This window comes from Saccopteryx leptura, chromosome 3 (genome assembly GCF_036850995.1).
Source record: "Saccopteryx leptura isolate mSacLep1 chromosome 3, mSacLep1_pri_phased_curated, whole genome shotgun sequence".
Classification (NCBI taxonomy): Eukaryota; Metazoa; Chordata; class Mammalia; order Chiroptera; family Emballonuridae; genus Saccopteryx; species Saccopteryx leptura.
Window position 1 is genome coordinate 21,736,023 of NC_089505.1, and position 24,265 is coordinate 21,760,287.

General features: G+C 41.4%; 1 protein-coding gene across 4 annotated transcripts in view; it reads right to left on the reverse strand.

The window, feature by feature from the left end:
* Positions 1 to 24,265, reverse strand: part of PHACTR2 (phosphatase and actin regulator 2) — a 245,767-nt gene that overhangs the window by 25,198 nt on the left and 196,304 nt on the right. For 3 of the 4 annotated variants that reach the window (XM_066373081.1, XM_066373083.1, XM_066373082.1), the window contains exons 4-9: positions 23,014 to 23,172; positions 15,574 to 15,813; positions 11,313 to 11,847; positions 4,562 to 4,764; positions 3,061 to 3,217; positions 803 to 858 (exon numbers count right to left, since the gene is read on the reverse strand). In XM_066373081.1, coding sequence (XP_066229178.1) covers positions 803 to 858; positions 3,061 to 3,217; positions 4,562 to 4,764; positions 11,313 to 11,847; positions 15,574 to 15,813; positions 23,014 to 23,172 — 1,350 coding nt within the window. The remainder of the gene's footprint in view (positions 1 to 802; positions 859 to 3,060; positions 3,218 to 4,561; positions 4,765 to 11,312; positions 11,848 to 15,573; positions 15,814 to 23,013; positions 23,173 to 24,265) is intronic. The other variant, XM_066373084.1, reaches the window with a different exon arrangement.

Sequence of the window (24,265 nt, forward strand, 5' to 3'; positions counted from 1 at the left end):
GAAACCATGTCAAAGAAAATAGAGGAAAAAAAATAAAACGGCAAAATAAAGTTGGAAAATGAATGGAGAACTCCGTAAGTGCTGAGAAATTATAAATAACTCAAGAGGAAAGCGGAGCTATCATAACAAAGGGACATGAAATGGGTTGAAAAATTGCTTTTACCGTGATTTTTGTTTTAAAATCGAGTCATTTGTTAAACCTGGCAACAAACTGGATTATTAATAATAATATAGGAATGTTTGATTCATTTCCTTGCGGATTCTCCGGCCTTTTCTTTGACATGTGTTTGCAAGCAGACCAGAGAGCATTTTCTTTTATTTAATAGTTGGGTGGAAGAATATATGGAATATATACTTCATCTTTCTTAACAACAATTGTCACAACCATGACTCTGGCCTGAGGAATATCAGGCTCCAAGCCATCAAAAGAAATACAAACTTCAAGAAATTATTTTTAAAATTACATAAACATGATAAATGTGATGTGAATGGGCCATATCAATCATTTGCAAATAAATATATTAAGGTTTCCTACTGATAAATGGACCATCTCTAGAGAGAGCTTGCTAATGGTAGGACAAGAAGTCATTGCGGCCCTGGCTGGATGGCTCAGTTGCTGGGAATATCATCCTAGGGCATGGGGGTTGCCGGTTTGATTCCTTGTCGGGGCACATACAGGGACAGATTGAGGTCCCCCCCCTCCTTCCCTCCCCCTCCTCCTCTCACTAGAATCAGTAAAGTAAAAAATAAATAAATAAAAATAATTAAAAAAAGAAGTCACTGCGTAGCAGAGCATACTCACGTTTTAGGATGTTTCTCTGCTCTAATTCTTCAGTTGTGGGCCTCTGGCTAAGTCTCCTATAATGACAAAAGGAACACACTGCAGGTTACAAACAAGGCCCCCTTAGCAAGAGACACAAAATTAAGCAACACACAAAGCTGTATTTTTTCATATTTTGAGAAACAAAACTCCATTTTTAAACCTCCAAAAGTATTCTTTCTGTTAGTTTGGAGGCTAGAGATTGTGGCTAAGGCTGTTAACTACCCCCCATTACCATTTTCCCTCTTCCTTTCAGAAACAGCATCCCCAGAGCTTTGGTTATAACCCCAACCCCAGCCCCCAGCACCGGTTACAGCCTTCTGCCTCTCGAGCTGTAAGGTATAGCTATATGACCAAGTTTTTGCAATAGGATGTGAGCAGAAATGGAGTCTGTCATTTATACTTTTTTACCCTTGAACTATGTGTGTGTGTTCCCTTCTCTACCCTTCCTTTCTTCCACAGGCTAGAACTTGGTCAGTGAGCACAGTCAGTGAGCCAGCTTGGACCACGTAGATGAGAATAGCAACAAGAATGGAATGGGAGAGCAACAAGACAGAAGGGACCTGGGTACCCGGCTGACTGCAAGGAGCAATGCTCCCCCGCCATGCTGGGGACTGCGACCCTGGACTGCTCTGTGAAAAAGAAACAGACACGTGGAAGCGCCTTGTTTAGACCACTGCATGTTTTGTTCTCTGTTAAAATAGCTGAGCCTTTTCCTTAATTCATATACAGTCAGATCTAAAAAAGGCTGCTGCTTGAGAGTTCATCTCAACTTGGCAGATGAACAATCTACACTGTATATTGTTTTAAGTGAAACACTGCTTTTGTGACCTCAAACAAATTTCCAATTTATATAGTTACCTTGAGACACATTCGCCCTTCCCATCTGCCTTCAAGACAAGCCAGGCTCATCTGTGATTAGTAGCCAACTATCTGTACACAAGAGCCGAATGTCTCAGTAACCCTTTCGAACTTTGTTCTCGGTCTTGTTTACACTATTAATTTGTTCTTTATCGCAGACAAAATTCTCCTCTGGGTATAGGCCAAATTTGTACAAATTAAATGAAAAGTAATTTTCATATAGTAGATACTATCAACGTATGGCTGTGACAGAAATGGTAGGAAGAATTGAAATCAATAATATTTTAAATATCTCATTAAAATCTTGTTAAAGTTGTATCTTTATCAGAACTCCCTTGAAATTAAAAATCCAGTGAACATCTATGCCGGCCAGATGTTGTGCCATCTGTGTGCCCCCGTATCCTGTATGACACATCTGTACTGTAGCATCCCCACAAACACATCATTCTTCCTTTGTCTAGAGAGTTTCCTTCCTCTAGAACGACCCTCTCTCCTTCTCCTGCTATCTTACAAATGATTAAAATAGTCCCCCGAAGGTGGGTGTTTGATTTTTGCTAAAAGTGAGACAGAAAGGCTCCTGGTCCTTCATTCCTATACAGCAGTTGCACAAACCCCGCTCCATCTTCCAGACTGTTCCCTCCTCCCAGTCTCTGTACCCTGTTGTTGATGCGGAGTAAGAGAAGTCAGCAAATAACTACTATTTAAACACGCCCAGACCGGGAATAAAAGGGAAGGCTCCAGCACCTGTTTCTACTAAAACTGCCAGTTAGATGGACTTGTACAGTCACGAGTGGCAACAGTAGAAATCCCACAAGAGCTGGAGGCAGGAAGAGAAGTCAGATGACCATTTATTTGAAATTAAAAGAGGGAAGTTTCGATCTCGGGGCTGTGGTTAACCTGACTTGGATGGAGCTGACCAGTGAAGGTAACTACTACTTTTATAGCCTCACAGCCCACAGGACAGAACCGCCTGGAAGTCACAGGAATGTTCCCAAGTCCATGAATGAAGCCGGCCTCACGTTGTGATGAATCACTGTGAGTGGAATGCAACCACACTCGTTTGTTTACGTTTTGTTCATGGCTGCTTTTGTTGAGTGGCTGCAACAGAGACCTTCTGGCCAGCGAAGCCTGTAATATTTACGACCTGGCCTTTTACAGGACAAGTCTGTCAACATTTGGATCATGCTTGGGCAACCTCAGAGCCACTGACTAGCAGGACTGAGGGCAAGCTCTTTGAGTGGTTCACCATCCATGGCCAACTTGAAAAGACCAGCGAGGCCAGGTGTGCCCTTAGACAAAACCCCATGACCTCAGGTTGGAGACGACAGGAGGGGAATAGTATGCTTTAGTCAGTACTGTGCTGAAATTTCAGCCATTACCTGACTAGCTTGGTTCCAATTTGCTGTCGAATTTCCTGCCTCTCTTCTTCAGATGTACGCTGCAAGATGTTCTTGTCCTCCAATTCCTTTTTGGATGGTCTGTTACCGAGTTTGATCGCAAGGGTATCCCTCCGCCGGATTTTACTTGCCAAAGCACCTGAGGATTAGAAAAGGCAGAGATGCAGGGAAAGGGCTTTTTAGAGAGTGGCTCTCAGGTTACAGGTGGTGTGGACTTTAAACTGAGTCCAGACCGAATTCTTTGTCCACATGCAAGAGTGGAATTTTAATTAGCCTATGGAGGGAGGGGGGGAAGAGTTTTTAGTTGGATGTAGCTCATGCTGAAAAACTGGAAAACGATTTTAAAAATGTTCTGAAAAATATTGGGGTGCCATGAAAAACTTGTTAAGTATCACCTCATCATTTGGAAAGTAAGATTTGAAGTTTATTTTACTGAGATGGTGCGTCAGGGAAACTGCTGATTGCATAATGTCTTTTCTTTCTTTCCTTTTCCAAGTCTTAAAAACTCAGCCGTTTGATTTATACTGTACAGGAAATTCTTGTCTTCCCTCTTCCTCTACTCAGAAACCACTGGGCAAAAGTCTACGTTTGATATTAAAGTCTTTATTTTACACCACCCAGCAACCCCTGACATCTCCATAGATGACAGCTAACACTGATGGATGATCATTTTTGGTTGCTGTTCAGTACAAAGTGAAAGAAATTTGACAAACTGATGTTGAGTCATTAATATACCAGTAACTTTTCATAATCTATAATAAAGTTAACTGTACAGTGGTAATCCCTCCCAAGTCATCCTGTTGAGAAGATTAAAAAAATATCTATCTATCTATCTATCTATCATCTATCTATCTATCTATATTTATATATCTATATATATATATCTATATATATAGATATATATATATAGATATATATATGGCACTTCACAGTTCCCTAATTTATAAAACATAAATGGTTGGTTGCCTTTACCTACTTTACTCTCCTGTCTTCCCAGAAGGCATACTATCTTGTTTACTGTGAATGAGTGATTGCTCTTATTTGTTAAAAGATATTTGTCATTTTTGACTCATTCCTCCCTCCCTTCTCTTTACACCCCAGCAGAAAAATAAGTGAAACTTTCCAACATTTCCAACGAGTAATCCAGGGAATCCCACACCAGTGCTTCTTATTCAAGAGCAGTCCCCAGGAAGGGCGGGCTCTGATCATTCTGAGAAAGGCCTCTGTCATTAGAAAGCTTGGACTCTTTGGACAAACACAGATGCGCTTATCTGTCCAACAGACGCGCCCCCAGCCCCCCTTGGAATAATCCAAAGCTAAACCTTAGAATATACCCATTTCTAATCTGAGAAAGGAACTTGAAGGGAAAAAGAACATCAGATGTCTGGTTCCTGATGGAGCTTTTTGTTGTTGTTCTTTACAAAATGCAGCTGCTTCTATCCACCACCTACTTCCCTCCCGAACCCCTGGAAAAAAGTCTAACTTTCTCCACTGCCATCCTCGTCATCCTCTTCATCGTCATCGTCATCAGTGTACAGGATAGGCCCATCGGAGTCAGAGTCGTTGGCCCGGTACTCTCTTTGGCCTTCATCCTCTGGGGCACTGAAGGATTCTGAAGAGTCTCCCATCAGCCCAGGAGCCAGCAGCTGAGGTGCTGCCTTGCCCAGCTCGTCTTTGGTTGTGACACTGTAAAGGCACAGAAACACAGGGGTGGTGTGAAGCTGCCAACACCAGGAGAAGGAGTGCTGGTGTCGTGAGCACCCTCCAGTCCGGCGAAAGGGAAAAGCAGACACAGGCCAGCTAAGTCACAGAAACGGAAGACTAGTGTGTGTTACTTACTTCTCAAAGCCTTAGATTCTTCATCTGTACTAGGAAGAGGACTGACTATATGGTGTCTGATCTAGTTAGTACACGACTATGGTAAGACTATTATACTTTGCAAATTAATCTTTCGGTAGCAATGGGAGTCCTGAAGAAAGAACAATGGGCTAGAAGATGCTAAATATCTGAGCCTGAATTTTTTCTTTGACCTTTGTTTTTTAAAGATTTTTTAAATTTTTATTTATTTATTCATTTTAGAGAAGAGAGTTAGAATGAGAGAGAGAGAGAGAGAGAGAGAAGGGGGGGGAGGAGCAGGAAGCATCAACTCCCATATATGCCTTGACCAGGCAAGCCCAGGGTTTTTAACCGGTGACCTCAGTGTTCCAGGTCAACGCTTTATCCACTGCACCACCACAGGTCAGGCTTTCTTTGACCTTTTCACTCCTACTTATCCTTCAAGTCTCAGTGAAGCCTCAGCTCTGTCAGGAATCTGCCCCTGGCCTTCAAGGCTAGGATCCTGCCTTTTCTCCCTGCTCCCCTGGTGATTCAAGACAACGCCACTGGAGCCCTTGGCACACTGCCTTCCCAACCCCAAAGTGCCCGGGCCAGCAGGACTCTACTGTTTTACAGCCCAACACCCAGAAATGTAGTGACACAGAAAATACATCTCCTTTAATCAACATATTAATTAACCCCCATTTTCATCACAGCTGGGTGTCCACAATAAAAAAAATCATCCTCTGGTTTAAAGTACCTACATATAATGGAATACCACTTGGCCATCAAAAAGGATGGAATCTTACTATTTGCAACAACATGGATAGACCTAGAGGATATTATGCTAAGTGAATGTCAGACAGAGAGAGACAAATACCATATGATTTCATTTATATGTGGAATCTAAAAAACAAAATAAATGAACAAAACAGAACAAACTCATAGATACAGAGAACAATGTATGGTTTCCAGATGGGAAGGGGGTTGGGGGCTATGTGAAAAAAGTAAAGGTTTAAGAAGTACAAATTAGAAGTTACAAAATAGTCATGAGGAAGTAAAGTACAGCACAGGGAACACAGTCAATAATATTATAATAACTATGTATGGTATCAGATGGGTACTAGAAATATCAGGAGGAACACTTTGTAGAGTATATGATTGTCTAACCACTATGCTATACACCTGAAACTAATATAATATTGAATGTCAACTGTAATTGAAAAATAAAATAAATCAATAGTTATTATAAATATGCAAAACTTGCCAATTTTCAGACTAGAATAAAAAATACCTCACATAAAAATATCACATGAAAATAATGTAATCTTCATTTTAAGATAAAGAAGCTTCTCAAATCATTTCTGATATAAACAGAAAAATCCAAATTTGAATGTCACACTTCTGAAAAACTGTTTTACTGCAATACATGTGCTTGCTGTTGGCACTAACTGGGAAAAGCCAAAACCAGTCCTTTGTATAATAAACACAGGTAAACTTTGTCAGAATCTGAGGTATTGAAAATTCTTTGTGGTTCTCAGCCAAGAGCTTTCAGAACTCTCCATTTTAGCATATTAGAAAAAACTAACAGCCAGAGTACTTGTTTTCCAAGGGGGGGGAAATATAAAAAAAAAATTTTTTTAAAGATTTTATTTATTGATTTTAGAAAGAGAGTGAGAAAGGTGGGGAGTGTTGGGGAGGCAGGAAGAAGCAGGAAGCATCAACTTGGCTTCTTCTCTGTACCTTGACCGGGCAAGTCCAGGGTTTTGAACCGGCGACCTCAGCATTCCAGGTCGATGCTTTATCCACCTTGCCACCACAGGTCAAGCTAAAATTTCATTTTTTATTGTCTAAAATATACATGGCATAAAACTTAACATTTAACCATTTTTAAGTGCACAGTTCAGGCATTAAATATATTCACACTGTTGTGAAACCATCACCACTGTGTATCTGCAGAAATTTTCATCTTCCCAATCTGAAACTCTGTACCCATTAAATAATAACTTCCTCTCCCCACAGCCGACCTGTCCCTGGCAGCTACCGTACCACTTCCCATCTTCACGAGTTTTACTATTCTAGGTGCTTCATATAATTGAAATGATATATTTGTCATTTTGTGTGATCTATTTCACTTAGTATGTTCATCCATGTTGTGGCATGTATCAGAATTTCCTTCCTGTCTAAGGTTGAATAATATTCCACTGTATGTCTTTGCCACATTTCGTTTATGCATTCATTGGCCAACAAACTTTGGGTTGCTTCTACCTTTTGGTTATTGTGAATAATGCTGCTATGAACAGTGGCATACAAAAATCTGTGTGAGTATCTGCTTTCAAATTTTCATACTATACAATAAGCAGAATTACATGGTAATCCTATGCATGATTTTTTGCGGACCCACCGTACTGTTTTCACAGTATGAAATCTCATTTTAAGTGAGAGAAGATCTATTGTATGGGAAAACTTTTCCACAGTCTGGATTTCTAGTCGCTTGCCAGTAGAGGCCATTCTTGTTTGCCATTGCGGGTGACCATAGCACATTTAAAAGATGTGCCAATGAATAACATATTCTGAAGAACAGAACAAAAGATACTTCAGGGTTGAGCCTTGGTATTTGTTCATGTCACGAGTCACTAATTTATTATGTTGTCAATTATTATTTTAACCTCATTTGTATTTTATAATGTTTTACAGTTTTCAAAGACCTCGGCATACATTTATAACTTACAACTGCCCTATAATATGAGGCAGACAGATAATTTATAGTTCATAGAACCCAGGAAGGTCATGAGTGAGTTGCCCAAGCATGGAAGAAAGTCCAGTTTACAACCAAGACTTAAGTCTCTTAGTCTGTGTATTAAATCTTACACTATATTTTATTTACACTTAATATTATGATATATTAACATCATATTATGGGTTATATTTGATGTTAAATATTATACTCCAAATTTATATCAATCAACTCATGACCTGGCTCTTTCATTTCTCGAAGGTTCTTGGCACACTGGACAATACAGTGCACTCCATCAATGTGTGTGAAAATGGGCTAAACAGATTCAAGTCCGTTTTGAATGTGGGCTCCAGATGGGCTTATTAGTTTCTGCCTTCAGTTATATCAGACATACACGTTACTTACTTAACAAAGCTGCCAAAGAAGAAAAATCTACCAAATAGTCACTACCCTATGACATGTGGACAGAGGTAGATATTTTTACACACAGACATTTGTCTTCTTTACAGTTCTGATATTTGTATTCCTAACAGAAGTTTCTTCACAAGATGACAGGATTTTCACACATTCGTTGACTAAACATAACTGGGGGAGAGTTCTAAGTAAAGCAATTGACTAAGTGCCAGAAATTCTAATTCAGATATCCGTTAAAAGAAAAAAAACCAGAAGAAAGCATTTGGAAGGCAATTTGAGAGACTACTTATTCCAGGCTCATTAATTCAAGAGCAAACGCAAACCATCCCTGTAGGATGAACTGTCATTTAATGTTTTTATTTTGAAGAATGCATGGAGAAGAAAATCTCTCTGTCCTCTTTTAGGAAAGCATGACAGTGGCTCTGAGTGACAGGAAAGTCTATCATAAAAACCTTGATGTCTGATATGTCCTAAGCTCGCTCGCTCTGATCAGGGTCCCAGTGGAAATGGAGAAGGGAGGCTCGCTCTTTTTTCTGACAGTCCTGAGAATGCTTGGGCTGAAGACTGGTCTTAGGCCCCCAGCACACAGCACGGCACTTTGCCCAAGACAGTGTCCTTCCTAAGTGTTTGTGGAAGTGCACTGGCCAAGTCAGGTCACCTCTGGTTACGGGCTCTCTCAGTGCTTAAGACCATTTAAGGAATTACTTTATATGCTGCACCTTGTTCTCCAGTATATTGAAAAATAAAACCATATACTCTATCTATCTAGTTCCCTAAATACAATCCTATCTTAAACATTGTACTTCCTGGGCATGTTAGACATTATTTTGGTACCAAAATAATGCCAACTATAATATCTTGCTCACTTTTGTATCTTTGGTGTTTGGTACACTGCCCAGCACACAGAAGGCAAGCAAAAAGATATGCAGAAAGAATGACTGTTTAGTTCTAAAGGCTGGAATTGATCTCAGTGCTGGAAAATACCATAAATAAATGAAGACATTTGCTAAGTGCTGGAAGTATTAGAGATACTAATAACCATTCCTTTCAATATCTTCTTTTCCCATAGCACTTATTAAAGTGTCAAACAAATAAAGTAATTTGCAGTTTAACATTTATTTATCATTCCTTGGCTTTCCTTTGAATGATGGTGCTCAAGGTAATAAAAACAAATAAACATACAAACAAAAGAAACACACACACAAGTAGTAAAAGAAGTGAAAGCAACTATAGTACTTTTGAAACTTAAAAAGTTACTTAGAGCATGAAATTTGGTGTGCAACTCTGGGTCTGCAGTCTGGCTCTGCCACTTGCTCCCTGGGTAACCTGGGGCGAAATATTTTCCTTCTCTCTGCGTCATTAAACAGAATTATTTCAGGGAAGACTTACCTGAATTAAGTAACTATGACAGTTCCTGACATTAAATAACTATTCAATAAGTTAAGGTTATTATTATCAGTAATTAAATAAAGTGAATATTCTAGTCTATTGATTCAAATTACCTTAAATCAATGTACTAATTTTTTTTTTTTTTTTGTATTTTTCTGAAGCTGGAAACAGGGAGAGACAGTCAGACAGACTCCTGCATGCGCCCAACCGGGATACACCCGGCACGCCCACCAGGGGCAACGCTCTGCCCACCAGGGAGCAATGCTCCGCCCCTCCGGGGCGTCGCTCTGTTGCGACCAGAGCCACTCTAGCCCCTGGGGCAGAGGCCAAGGAGCCATCCCCAGTGCCTGGGCCATCTTTGCAACAATGGAGCCTCGGCTGCGGGAGGGGAAGAGAGAGACAGAGAGGAAGGAGAGGGGGAGGGGTGGAGAAGCAGATGGGCGCTTCTCCTGTGTGCCCTGGCCGGGAATCGAACCCGGGACTTCTGCACGCCAGGCTGATGCTCTACCACTGAGCCAACCAGTCAGGGCCTGTACTAAGTTTTTTAACATTACTAAGCCTTTTTTATTTTTTTGAAAGAGGACATATTGAATGAAACCATTTAAGGAGCAAATTTGATTTTGTTCTTAGAAACAGGAGAAAAGAGGCTGGATTTAAGAAGCCTAAGCCCTCCCTAGACAGAATTGGTTATGACGTCTACTCTATTCTGACGGCACTCCCTTCATACCAGTGGGGCAGGAGCGCTAACATGGCTTATTTACCTTAAAGTTGAAAATGTATAGGACTTTGTGAATAATTAGCTGCAGTGAACAAAGGGGAATAGTATCCTAGGATGAGTTCCAAGTTTCTGGCCCAGGCAACTAGCTGATGGCATACCAGCTTCTGTGTGGGTTCCTGAGGATACAGAGGTTAACAAGATGTGCTGGTTCATTCTGCCCAGCCCGGAGGACAGCAGCAGGCTGTAGGAGTGGAGTAGACGCCATCTATCACCAATTCTGTCTGGAAGAGCCCAGCAAGGCTTCACAGAGGAGAGAACATTGAAGCTGGGTGGGGAATTAAGGGAGCAAGAAATGGAACCACTCTGGAGGAAATTTGAGGGAGTTCTTTTCTTATGATTTTTATTTTGTTGGAGAAGGAGGCTAAATAACTTGTTGAAATGAAGGTAGGCAGGAGCAAATGAGCAACCTAAAGGCCTTGGCTGGTTGGCTTAGTGGTAGAGTGTTGGCCTGGCGTGTGGATGTCCTGGGTTTGATTCACGGTTAGGACACAGAGGAGAAGTGACCATATGCTTCTCCACCCCTTCCCACCCCCCTTCTCTCTCTCTCTCTCTCTCTCTCTCTCTTCTTCTCCACAGCTATGGCTCTACTGGTTCGTGCACATTGGCCTAGGGCACTGAGGATGACTCCATGGAGCCTCTGCCTCAGGTGCTAAAAATAGCTCAGTTACAAGCATGGCCCCAGATGGGCAGAGCATGTGGAAGTCTGTCTACCTCCCTTCCTCTCACTTGGAAAAGAAGAGAAAAAAAAAGAGCAACCTAGACAAGTGGTAATGAAGATTTAAAATAACCCCTGCAAGGAAAGAGAAAGGAACTGTTTATGGAAAAGAAAAAGGACTGCAGAGCAGGATGAGCAGGCTCTACCTGTACTTGGGAGGCAGAGATCTGAGTGCCATCTGTCACTAGGACCCATGTCACTGTCACCAGCAGCCCGTGCCATGCCCCGGGCAGGGCTATGGAAAATCAACAGTTGGATGACATGTATGTTGACCTAACCATTGTTAGATTCATTTACAAAAGAAAACAAAGTAGGTTCTTTCATTTCCAATAGAGTAATCAGTGATCTTTGGCGTAGAGGGAAGACGGGCTTGGGCCCTGACTCACCATTTCGCATTTTCTCTGCTAACACTTGAGCCAGTGCCTGAGTGGACAGTGGTTCTGCTTGTCGGCTCGTCGGTCCAGAGAAGCTGACTTGGGTCCAAGGCAGGGACAGGTAGATCGGCTCCATCGCTGACCAGGACAATAGGAGTGTCTGAGGCAAAAACGCATTGTTCCTCCACAACAACGCGAGGGGCGGGGAGTGGAGGGGGCGGGGTCACGGGGGGCGGGGCGACCCCTGACTTGGATCTGCTTGGGCTGGGCTCCTCGGTCCCAGGGATGGTCTGCTCAGGGTTGAGACTCTCCGCCTTGGTCACCGAAGGCTCTCCTTTAAGGTCAGACGTGCCAGAAGTGGTTGCATCTGCGGACGGTCGAGACGTTGGCTGCTTGCCAGTTCTTTTCTTGCCCCTCATGGTTCCCACTGGCCCTGTTTTGCTAGAAACGGTCTCCTTTGACGTTCTGACACAAGACGAGGAGGAGGAAGTAGACGGTGAGGCTGATGCTTTGGAGTCAGTTGGTTTTTTTGAATGAGAGGAACCAGCTAAAATGGAGAAATTTTTCATTAAAAGTCAGAGAAGACAACACTTTCAAAACAAACGAACCAAATGGCAATCGTCAATGATAACGTTCCTTTAAAAATTTTAAAATGTGTTGAATAGAATAGGCTAATAACAATAATGGTTTTGTTTTCTGCACCCTTCCTTCCTCCAGGCAAGGAGGGGGCAAGTGACATTGGAGGCAAACCTGAAGGGACGGGAGTCCTCTGCCTTCTCCCTCTTCTAGTCTTTACCTGGGCCAGCCAAAGGGAAATCCTCGGCTACTTGTCCTGTGGGTCACCTGAAAAAGTCCCCACATGCTCCAAAGTAGGGGCATTATCGTGTGTAGAGGACAGACACCGCAGCTGTCTGGGGACAGTACAAGGTTGCGCTTATCCCAAGTACCTGTTCTATGCTGTCTTCCTGGGAATAGAGCAGCCCACATTCAGAAGAGGCCAGGGTATATATACCACCAGCTCCTTTCCGGGTGCAAAGCAAATTTACTCATCTTACTGCTGAGAGGGAGCTCTGAACCAGCTCTCCGCATGGCTCTACACAGAAGCCTGCCCGGCAATGGTGACGGGGCAGAGTGAAAGCGTGTGGCCACACATAAAAGACAAGTCCCCTGCAAAATATCAAAAGGCACAGAAAAATTCTTTCCTACAAAAAAATGTCTACGTGGGTACTATCTGAAAATTTTGAAGGAAAAGAGTATCACTGGACCTTCTGATAAATGTCCATGTTCCTCGAGGGGCCTCATCAGCGGTCTGTTTGCTACTTCTGGGTAGGGCTGCCTTTCCCCAAACCATCTTCCAGAAGAAAAAAGGGTTAGCTCTCCTTTTCTTTATGTCATCTTAGGAAATACATGGAAGCTCCTATGAGAACATATTTTGGTTTCACGACCTTTATGACCTATACATTTCTCCTAATTGCTTATTTTGTTATGTTGTGTGGTCCTTCTCTTTCATAAGAGGTTAAACTGTCTCCACAGAGCTATCAGGAAATATCTTGTAAAGATGGTGGAGCCACTCTGTACTGCATACAGATGCTATTCTCACCCACCTCTGGTTATAACCTAATTGAAGTCAATTGGGAAGGTCAAGAGATGAAGAACAAATAAAGGCATAAACAATGAGGTGTAAGACTTCACCAGCTCTGATATACGACAAAAAACCAATCTCACTTGGGGACAAGATCCAGGCTTAAATGAAGTCTCTATAGCTTGGGGCTTTATTATTTTAGATATACACAATAATTAGAATTCTCCTCTGCCTGTCTAAGCCGGTTAATGCTATTTTTTTCCCCATAGTTAGTTCTCTATAGACTCTAATTCTAGGAACAGGTTGACTGTAGCTGGCCAGCCAGTGTTAATACTACTTTTTGGAAGTTAACCATCTTCACTTGCTTATAAGACAAACACATTAAGCATATTCCTACAATCGAACTCATTTCATTCTAAATTTATTTTTCATAACTAAGATGCTAAGGATTTGATGTCAAAACATGTTCAATTATTTTCTTATGTAAATTGAACATAATCCCTTCCACATATGAATTCTAATAAATTTTTTAAAAAGAGAAAACTCTTTTCTAAATAGCAAAGTTAACTTTAGTTTGGCTTAAGGAAACAGATATATTTTCCCTTAATGCATAGAGAGCAGACCTAAGCTATATTGTATTTTTCTTCTAAAAATGACAAGGCTTTATTGAAATCAGTCATGTTGCTTACATTACCTTGACTTAAGACCATGACTAAAAAGGAGGCTATCTCTCCTCAGTTAACTACTTTTGTTGTTAATATAGTGCATAACACTGTACGGGAAAGAAAAATAAAGAAATACTGTCAGGTTTCACTGGCAAAACAGTTGAATGGGCCAAACAGGTAACTGGTCCTTTGGAGGTATATACTAATTAAGTAATAGAGGGAGAATCTTAACTGACAGCTTCTTTTAAGACCTTAAAAGATCTGAATGAAAATCAAGAGCAGCATTTGAAGTAACTTTCCAAAAGATCAACATTATTCAAATAAAATGTGACCATGTAGAAAGTTCTAAATGGTTACAAATAGAGTATCAGTTGGATACTGTTATCAGATTTTTGACAAAAGGATCCTTGTACAATAGGTTTGTTAGGATTCATCAGTGTAACCCGTTACATTGTGGTAGCCCCATGAACAGCAGCATTTCTATATACACCATGAACCAATTGGGGCTCTTTAAATACAATGGATGACATGACTGTATTAATTTTCTTAGAACCATCATAAGTCTGTAAATAAATCTTCAAGTAAAATATCTGGAAATAACTCAACAATCTCTCAAGGAAGCAATCCCCCGCCTTGGCATTAATCAGCTTTCTTCGGACAGAAGGAAGACGGAATTCAAGCTGAGCCTACAGTGAGCTGCTGTCACATGGGGCATGAGGAAAAGAGAAGGTCTGTGTGAGGCGAGGTCTTAATTCCCAAGGACAGGGTGACAGTTTGAGGCTTTTCTTAAAGAAGTGAATCAGCGCCTGCCTCACTTCAAGCACTGATCCGAGGGTGTGCTAGGAGTCTGGGAAAACACAGACAGCAGCAAGAATGGACGCTGATGTGTGAGGGCAGTTGGTCCCTGAGGAAAGGGCCTGAATGTGCTGCTGACCTAGCGTTCTGAGACATTTCACTTTAGCCCTTATTAGAGGCGACCCAGACACTCAAGGTTAAAGGCAGAAGAGAGGAATATAGGGAGAGACATCTATTTACATTTAGAGGTCTGTCATACTGTCAACTAAGCCATTCTCTAAATTTGAGCATTACTGGTATGAATTTCAAAGGGTAAAAGAATAATACTGAGGCAAATTCTGATAGCAATTGTGAGAACATTGCTGCTGATTTTAGGGAAAATAAGGTTTGCTAACACAGGAGGAGTTTTATGTACATGTTATTGGAAAAAAGCCACCCAGCATGTATATTTTGATTGATGTCTCTTAAATGCTGGATGGCACGGTCAACCTCTTCATTCCATTTACTAGAAGATGGGTGCTCTGTTGGGTTAAGCATATCTGATTTGCACTAGCTGCAGAGAGTGTAGGTCACCAAAACATCCCCTGGTGATATGCAATAGTGACTTATAACCACACCACTAAGATGCTTTCTTTCTAACAAGATGTAGTCTTTTGTTTGGGACAGGGGAATATTGAGAATCTGACTTTCAACTCTGCTGAAATAGTAATGACTCAATGGAGAATGGTGGGCTGGAGCTGAACCAATCTTTCTCATTTATGAATAGAGACACAAGTAGGTATGTGGACAGACTTAAGACATTACGATACAGCAGATATGTCAAAGACATATGTGTTATGTTGTTATGTGCAAACCTAAGACATTTTGAAAGCCAAAAATCCACCCATAAACTCGAACAGGCAGAGGCCAACCGATGTCTAAATAATGTCATATCAGGTCATCGTCATTCACCAGGCACACTGCACCCTGTTTCCTTCTAATGGTTCTCATGCAGGTAGTGGCTACTCAGGATGAAAGAGGTCTATTCACCCCCAAACTAATGAGGCCAACTAATCAACGGTTTGACTTTCTTTTCATAGAGATAGCAACAAAGGCCTCTCCTGGGCATTCTCTGTGTCAAAGTTGAATCCACTTGTGTTACATCCTAAGATTCCAGACATCAAAAAGGCCATCATTCCTAGAAGCAATGAGCCCCTCCCCAGAGCCGAGCACCCACTGGGGACGTACTCACCAGCCTCTCGGGTCGTGCTTCGGCTTGTTGGCTTGGGTGGAGGGATGGGGACCTGCTTACCAGGAGCCTTGGTATTTTTTTTAATAGGAGGCACTTCGTCACCCTTGGGGCTGGCCCCAGCAGCAGCGCCTTTGGGAGGCACAGATGTTTTGGGGGGCTTATGTTTGGGTTTAGGCTTAGGAAGAGCTGAAGGAGGTGGAGCAGGAGCTGCCGGTGATTCAGAGTGGTTTTCAGAGTTCTCTACAAATGAGAAAGCGAACAGAGCAGACTGATACAGACACACACCATATAAACAGAAGCAGTGAGACCCAGGGCGACAGTGATACAGACAGGAGGCTGCTTGGCCCTTGGGAACCAGTGTGGCATTCATTCTATACCGGAGAGAGCAATGTTTGGGGTCTAAACAAAGGCTGAAAGCTAAACCAGGGCAGGTGGTCCAGGTACACTAACCACGCCTGTGATAACATGGGGTTGGACAAGCTACTTTGATCAAGTCATGCTGAGGAGGAATAAAAATGTCTGCCATCAGGGCTGATACCAGCCTCGAGCCGGCGAATAATGACGTGAGCATGAGTGCTAGACGGAATTTCACAGAACTGAAGGACTTTTGAGAATGAGGGCTCAGCGCATTACTCATACCCATGGGGTAAGGGCTGACCACAGGGTGGTGACCGACCCACAGTTACCTTCGCTCTCTCCATGAAGGGACTTGCTCTCAGAACTCAAGCACTGTCAACTAGGAAAGGACTTGTGCTCTGCCTCATTGTGGTCAAAAACCAATAATTGTCTAGCTCAGGGCGCCTCTGTATATCCCTTTATAGGATATACAGCACAAGGCACCTAAATGAAGAATGAACTATTTTCTTACTATTCAAGTTTTCTCAAGCCGTCCTGGTGCAGTCAGGCAGCATCCTGTTCTAAGATACCTTCCTCTGACCTTTCCTAACAATGTCACAGAATCCCCCCCCCAAAAAAGCCAAACTCGTTTTGGAATATAAGCGTAAGTAACAATTTTGAAAAGACAAAAGTTAAAATTCCTTCAAAAAATTCGTATCTTAAGAACATAAAACTCTCACAAGGTTTTGCCTAACTGAAGGATTACTGAACGTGGAGATACTTGAATGTTTATTTATAGTCACATTTGTATTTTTTCTGATAGTGGCTGATTGAAATTAAATTTAAATTTAGTTCTGGTCCAAAGAGCTAAGCAGCATTTTTTTTTTTAATGGAGCACAATAGAAAAACACAAGACAGTGTTAAGACAAGACTAAGACTTCCCTGGGTATATCCTCCCATCACTGAATGACCAAATAAGGGTTTTAATATTAGAATATATCATATATTATTATTTCCTTTGTTTCATTTCTTATCCTAGTCAGTGTGAATTGAGGACTTTATCTCACTCCCCATTTTCTCTCTACATCCCCATCAACTCACATACATAACCGCCATAAAAATGATTCATGTTACAGTAGGTACCATATTTCCCCATGTATAAGATCAGTGGTCCCAACCCCCGGGGCCGCAGACCGGTACCGGTCCACGGGCCATTTGGTACCAGTCCACAGAGAAAGAATAAATAACTTACATTATTTCTGTTTTATTTATATTTAAGTCTGAGTGTTATTTTATTTTTTAAAAAATGGCCAGATTCCCTCTGTTACATCCGTCTAAGACTTACTCTTGAAGCTTGTCTCGGTCACATGATACATTTATCCATCCCACCCTAAAAGCCGGTCTGTGAAAATATTTTCTGACATTAAACCGGTCCATGGCCCAAAAAAGGTTGGGGACCACTGTATAAGATGATGCCATGTATAAGAAGCACCTTAATTTTGGGGTAAGAAATTTGAAAAAAAAACGTATTATATAAAGTTATTGAATTCAAGTTTTACTCATCATAAAATTCATACAACTTCTCATCACTGTCAAAACTCCCATGTTTTAGCTTGTCCTCATCTGTGTCTGATGACCAATCACTGTCTTCAACAATGAATGCAAAAACAAGTGCAAAAAAGTGGGAAATGCAAGTAAAAAAAATCTACAACCACTGTGTAAGATGCACCAGTTTTTATACCTCAAATTGGGGGGGGGGGGGGGGGGAACTGCGTCTTATACATGGAGAAATACGGTAATCAGTCAAACTTTCTTTCTCCTTCCTCAGCGGTGAAACCTGCCTCAACCACCTTAGCCCAAGTTGACCCCTCCTGCATCTGAACTCCATTGTAGCCATGGATTAGGCATTTATCAGCCCCTGTTTTGTGTTTGCCTTTCTATATATCGTGTCTCCCCAGCTAAGCAGTGGCTCTCCTAACTCACCTGGTCTTAACCAGGAGGCCAGTTTAATCACAAAAGTCAGTTAGGATTGAGAACAATACAGGTTAATACACACCTAAAACATTTTAACACAGACATTGATTTGCCAGTCTTTTGACACAGAGCAGAAGCCTGTTCGTTATAAGAGAGCACCTACCATGATACCATGCGTGGAATTCCAGCCCAATAATACTGCCTGGTGAGATCCAGCCAAACTGACCTGCAACCTTTCAACCCTGATTCCCTTTTATGCCACCAACCCTCAAAACCTTCTCCTTGGCCTTCAAGGCATATTGCTGAGGGATCTTTTTTCTTTCTGCACAATGTTTTTTATTCTAAATATACCCCAAAGAATCCAGCCTCCAGGTTTGGGAAGGAAGAGATGGTTTGCTCTACGACACTGGGGAGTGATACTCCTCACTTGGTTGAAAATGAATAAACTGCACGCAAGCTCTTGGCTGGCTCTTGGCAAAGCATGGCCCACTCCTTTCCCTGCGAACGCTACCAATTAGCAGTGCGTGTTTGCCACATGGCCAGTGTTTACATTTCTTCAGTGGGGATTCCTGAGGGGATGTGTATGTGCACACACAAACAGTAATGCTTTTCTGACTGAATTATAAATGCCTTTGGTCTAAAATTTTACATCCCGTCTAGTCTAATGCTTTCAACATTATGTCTACTCAATGAATGTGACTGATTGGTGGATAGTTATGAACAACACACATCAGTGGAAAACAAACTCTTTCTTTCATCTGGGAGGTAATCAACTCAGTCAAGTTATATATTTTTATTATTGCCATATGATCTAAAGACATGATTAAATTGATGGTGTCCATGAGTATTACCTGTTCCAGAGGAGGTTAATTAATAAAGGGCTGCTGACAGACTCTGACCTGACAAGGTCCCCCTCTCACACAATAGTCTGTAGGACCGCTGTCGACTTTGCTTCCATATTTGGCTCCTCCCACCACATGGAAGAGTTTAGTTCAAGAATGCTTGGAGCAAAACCAAGGACTGCATGGATCTTCACCTTGCCTAGAACATACCTGTTCCTCTCCTTCACCTGACTGCCTCCTTCTTGCCTCCTTCCTGTCCTAGTTTAGCAACATCTGCCTCTAAGGACTAATTCTGGTCCCCCTCAGAAGCTCCCCCGACTCGCCATGCTCGGGCCGTACAGAATGCTTTGCCCGCTGTACTGCATGCTGGTCTCCTCCTGTCCCACGATCTGCCTGCAGACAAGGGCCCGGTCTCACTCACTACTCTCTTCCTGGTTCTCAGGACTGTCTTACCCATGGCAGACCTTCTTGATTATGTTGGAACAAATGCATTAAATTAGTAGTTACTTCACTGAAAGTCCTCTATAATAAATAACTCAATAGAAGTAACAAAAAGTAACTGGGCAGATTTCTCATATTTAATACCAAGTTGTAGTGAACAGACTGCCAACCGGACAGAGTTTTTCCCTCCACTATGTTTAAGGGCACTTGGTGACAGAATAATGGGAGACTAGGAGTCCCAAAGGCCTTAAGGCAGTGGTTCTCACACTTTTTGAAGTCGGGGCACATTTAAAATCCTACAAATAATTGTAGGCGCACTATATACAAGTTTCTGAGAAATATGTTATAATAATTAAGTCAAATATTAAAGAAAAAATATAAAGTCCAAGCATGCTTTTATAGTAATTAAGTGAAATAAACATAACAAAATTAAATTTATTCTGACATTAGAAAACATTTTTGTGACATTTTTTGTTATGCTTTTTAGAATTCGTAGAAAAAGGGGTTAAAAAATAAAAAAACAACAAAAAAGTTATCTTTTTATATATATATAGATACATTCTTAGTAAAATTTAGTAAATTCTGCAGGTTCCGGCGCAAATGTGTTAAGTTTTATCATTCTTGTGTTTATAAGAAACATTAGCCTGATGTGTCCTAGCTATTTCTTCTATGTTTGGGCATATATTTGAAAAGCAAACTCTCATTTCCTCATCAATACATTGAAGAATTCCTCTCTTTTTATTCTTAATTGTGTTGAGTGCAGAAAACCCCCACCATACCTATCATCTTAACTTTACACCAAAGGATAGAACTTGCCTCCAGTCTTTCCGGGGAACATGGGGGGAGTGTAAACAACCCAGCACCACAGCTTAACAGCCTTTTGCAACCTAAGTAGGAAAGTGAGGTGCGGGTTGGGCAGACTGTCAGCTTATAGCCAATTCCCCACACCTCTGTCCCCCCAAAATCTAAACTCCAAAAACCCTGTTGGTGTTTTGGTCCCCAATAGGCACACATTTCTCTGGAATGCCATAGAGCGCACCTGGAAATCTTCTAGGGCGCACCAGTGCGCCCGGGTGCACACTTTGAGAACCACTGCTTTAAGGGAACCAGCTCCAGGGTTGGTCGGGCACAGGAGGCGCACAACCACTGGACCAATTAATGCCTTTGGGAACCAGAAGTACCCACACCTCTAAGGTGAAACCTATTCCCACAGAGCAGTGTGAAGGCCACTTTTTTTGTTTTCTTTGACATTGACATTTCAAATACTAAAGTACTGATATACTTTCTTAAAAAGAGATCTGGGGCTTTAAAGGTATGTGATGTAGTTTTATAAACATAACCAGTTAATAGATGAAAAAATGCTCCTGGATAAGTTGGTTAAATAATGTTCCTACAAAAAGAAAGGAATCACTGCCCCCCCCCAAAATAAAGAGTAAATTAAGAACATGGCATGGTGGTTTTGCAAGGTAGTGGGCTCAAACAAGAAGTGACATCAACAGAGGAGCAGATGTTTTTCATAATTAAATGGCATCTTTACAGAGAAATGGTTACTTTTGTTCATAAAGTGTTACCTATTTGACATAACACTGTGCGATACGAGTTATGAGTGACATTCATTTTACTCCCCGAAGTGGCTTCCCTATGAAATGCTTCCTCTTCCTCTCGGACTACCTCTGGTCAGGGTACCGTCTGCCCAGTGAGAGGGAGGCTGTGTGTCTTATTCGGAGTGTGATGGCATGTCCAGCCTTTCATCTCCTATGGACAGACCAGCCAAGCAAGATGCTGTCTTGGACCTTATTTGACCAAAAAGAACTGAATGTACTAATTTTAACTAAAGAATAAGAAAACAAAAACATCTCTCAAATGCCCATGGGCCTATGCGGCCTGCCATCATCTTTTTAACATCAAAGCCTGCTGGTTTAATTAACATAAAACTGTCAGCAACTTTTTATTAAGTTGATAGGGACACATTTCTTTTGAAGTCTGGCCAGTCCACTGACTGACACCACAGACGGACCAAGCACGCACCCCGAGATGGCACTGTGACACAGGAAAGCATGTGATTCTTCAATGTGAGAAGGTTGGACAAGGCGCAAACCACAGACAGATTTGAAATGTAACAGTCTGGTGAGACAGGACAGTTCGAATAAAAAAAAATAAAAATAAAAGAAATCACTACTTGCATTAACACTTTCAACTGAATCCCCTTAAAATCTATTTAGGTCTGTTTCTCTTCATGTTCCAGAAAAAAAATAGTATCATAAAAAATATTACTAGTTAATTTCTTGTCATTGGTATTCATAAGCTTAACCCGAGTCCTTCAATGATACAGACCTAGTCAAGCCCCAAACTCTATTAATATTGAATACAGCAAAATAATCAACTAACTGATTATTTTTAAAAAATTAAAGACTTATTTATATGTATTAGATAATAGAGGTTATGGACTTCCAGGGTAGATGATCTTAAGTTACAATGTCTGTAAATTGCTCTTTTGTCCTCTTTGTCTTTGAAGGGTTTGGCTCAAGAACAGAGGAAGAGCCTGACCAGGTGGTGGAACAGTGTACAGAGCGTTGGACTGGGATGTGGAGGACCCAGGTTCGAGACCCTGAGGTCACCAGCTTGAGCGCGGGCTCATCTGGTTTGAGCAAGGCTCACCAGCTTGAGCCCAAGGTCACTGGCTCGAGCAAGGGGTCACTCGGTCTGCTGTAGCCCCCCAGTCAAGGCACATATGAGAAAGCAATCAATGAACAACTAAGGAACCTCAACGAAGAATTGATGTTTCTCATCTCTCTCCCTTCCTGTCTGTCTGTCTCTATCTGTCCCTCTCTCTGACTCTCTCTGTCTCCACCACAAAAAAAAAAAAAAAAAAAAAACAGAGGAAGAGAAGTCTGCTTCCAGCAGATTCTAAGAGTTCCCCAAATGCCTGCAGAATCTAAACTAGGTTTGACAAAGTTTTGCCACCCACCAACTCAGAGGCAGATATTATAGAACAGGAAATAGCTTATTTTCTGAGGATTCTTTTTTATGCTGCTTGGAAGCATCTAGGATCTCCCAACAAAGCCTTACCTCTGGGGAGTTTCAACTCATGCTTGCCTAAGTGTGAGGCTTGGAGGTTCCCGCATGGAACAGCAGCGAGATAGTCACTCTAGAAAGGGGGGTCCTTAAAGAAGCCCTCAGGGAATGGCACAATTGCCTCTTGCATATTTTGACATTTCCAATTGCACAGATAAATCATGGAGCAGAGGTTATGGCCAGCACAGCAACCCCGAACCCGAGCATCTCTGGGGACTCTTCCTGGGAATCTCTCCGTCTAGAGCTTGGACTAGAACCTCCAGCGTTGAGTGTGTCGCTGCCACCGGCTAAGCCCCACTGCTGCGGAGTCCGTGCTGGGCCGAAGGAGTCCCCTGGCTTGATGTTCCTGCCAGCTGAGCTGCCCACACGGGGCCACTTCCAGCCAGCAGAGAACAACGTTCTGAGTGCTGGCATTTTTATTTTCAAAGAAGCTACTGAGAAAAAGCTCCTGAGGATAAGACAATATTCTCAGACATCTCAGGTGATTGAAGAGGCCATCCCATCAGATTCTTACTGTGAATTAGCTCTTTAATAATAATAATGATAATAATAATAATAAAAATTAAATGATGAGTTTATAAAATGGATGGATCTATTTGAGGAAATCATCTATTGATAGTTTCTCCCCACTAGTTCTCATTTCTCTCCTCTTTGTGTTTGGAAATTTCCTCTCTACGTACTGGTCTTAAGGTCACTGTTCGGAGCCTACGATCTGATTCTTGACATGAGGCTGTGCTCAGACACAAGAATAAAGGGTTTCTCTTGATTTTACCTTTCTTATCTTCTGCCTTTTCCTCCAGAGGGGGCGCTTTCTCAGCTACAGAGCCATTCCCTTCTTCAGATTTTAGTACATTTTCCTCTCGGGTGGATTCCTCTCCGATGGGTAGCATGTGCTCGTTTGAATTTTCAAAGTTAACTGTTACATCTCCATCTAAAATAGGGAAAGAAACACCTAGATGTCTAATCTGATGGCTTTCTCCGAACCCAGTTTTCCAATTACTAGGACTGCAGGGTTCAGGCGTCAGGCCCTGAGAATGAAATCACCACGTTTTACGAAATAATTCATTCAAATGAAAGAACTAGAAAATCCTTAGTCTTGGGGGAACACAGCTGTGGAGAGGGCATCCAGGTGCCATTTCCAGACAACGGGGACAATGATCTTAATTATAAAGCGCCCCCAGACAGCAGAGACCTTCTCTTCTGGTGCTCGGGTTTTGTTGAAGTCAATGCTAGGAGTCCCTTGGTCATTCAGAAACTGAACCTAAAAGGGGTAATCTGAAAAATGGAATAAACATTTTAACCAGCACCAAAAACACAAGGTGAATGCAACTACACAGGTAACATGAAATGTAATTACACATTGAAACAACTGGTGGGAGAACAGGAAGTTTTTCTAAGCACCCCCATCTCTAGAATATTACCTCTATGATATGTTAAATTTATACAGTAATACAACTACTACTGTACATTCAAGGAATGATGGTTCCAAGGCTAATGGTATTTTCATTTTCTTATTTATGGAAGTATTAAAATGAACTCAGATAATTTGTTATAAGTAACCGATCAAAGAGTCTTTAAGTTGGTCTAATAATTTTAAAACATTACAAGGAAAAAATTTTGAAAAAAAAGTAATTACAGAAGAATTTTTTAAAGTCACAACTAAAAATAATATTTTAAATATGTTATCTAAACCATAAATAACCAATTTTAACCCCTTAATGTTCACATTCACAATTCCTAGCTAGGCGTTTCTAAAGTAAAAGAGATTTTGCAGGACCTCATAGCAACCAAAATGCTTGAAAAGATTAACCTTTGTTCATACCTAGAAAATGTTAAGAGGCTTTGCTACTGTTATGAAAGAAAAATTAATGAAGTTTTTACTTAGAATACCTGAAGAAATGCATAATGAGAGCTGATTTACGCAATTTTGATTAATCTTAATATGGCAACCATTATAATACGGAGACCATTTTCCCAAGTTGCATTAAATATGAGTGAATGGCTTTAAGCCCACAGTAAAACCT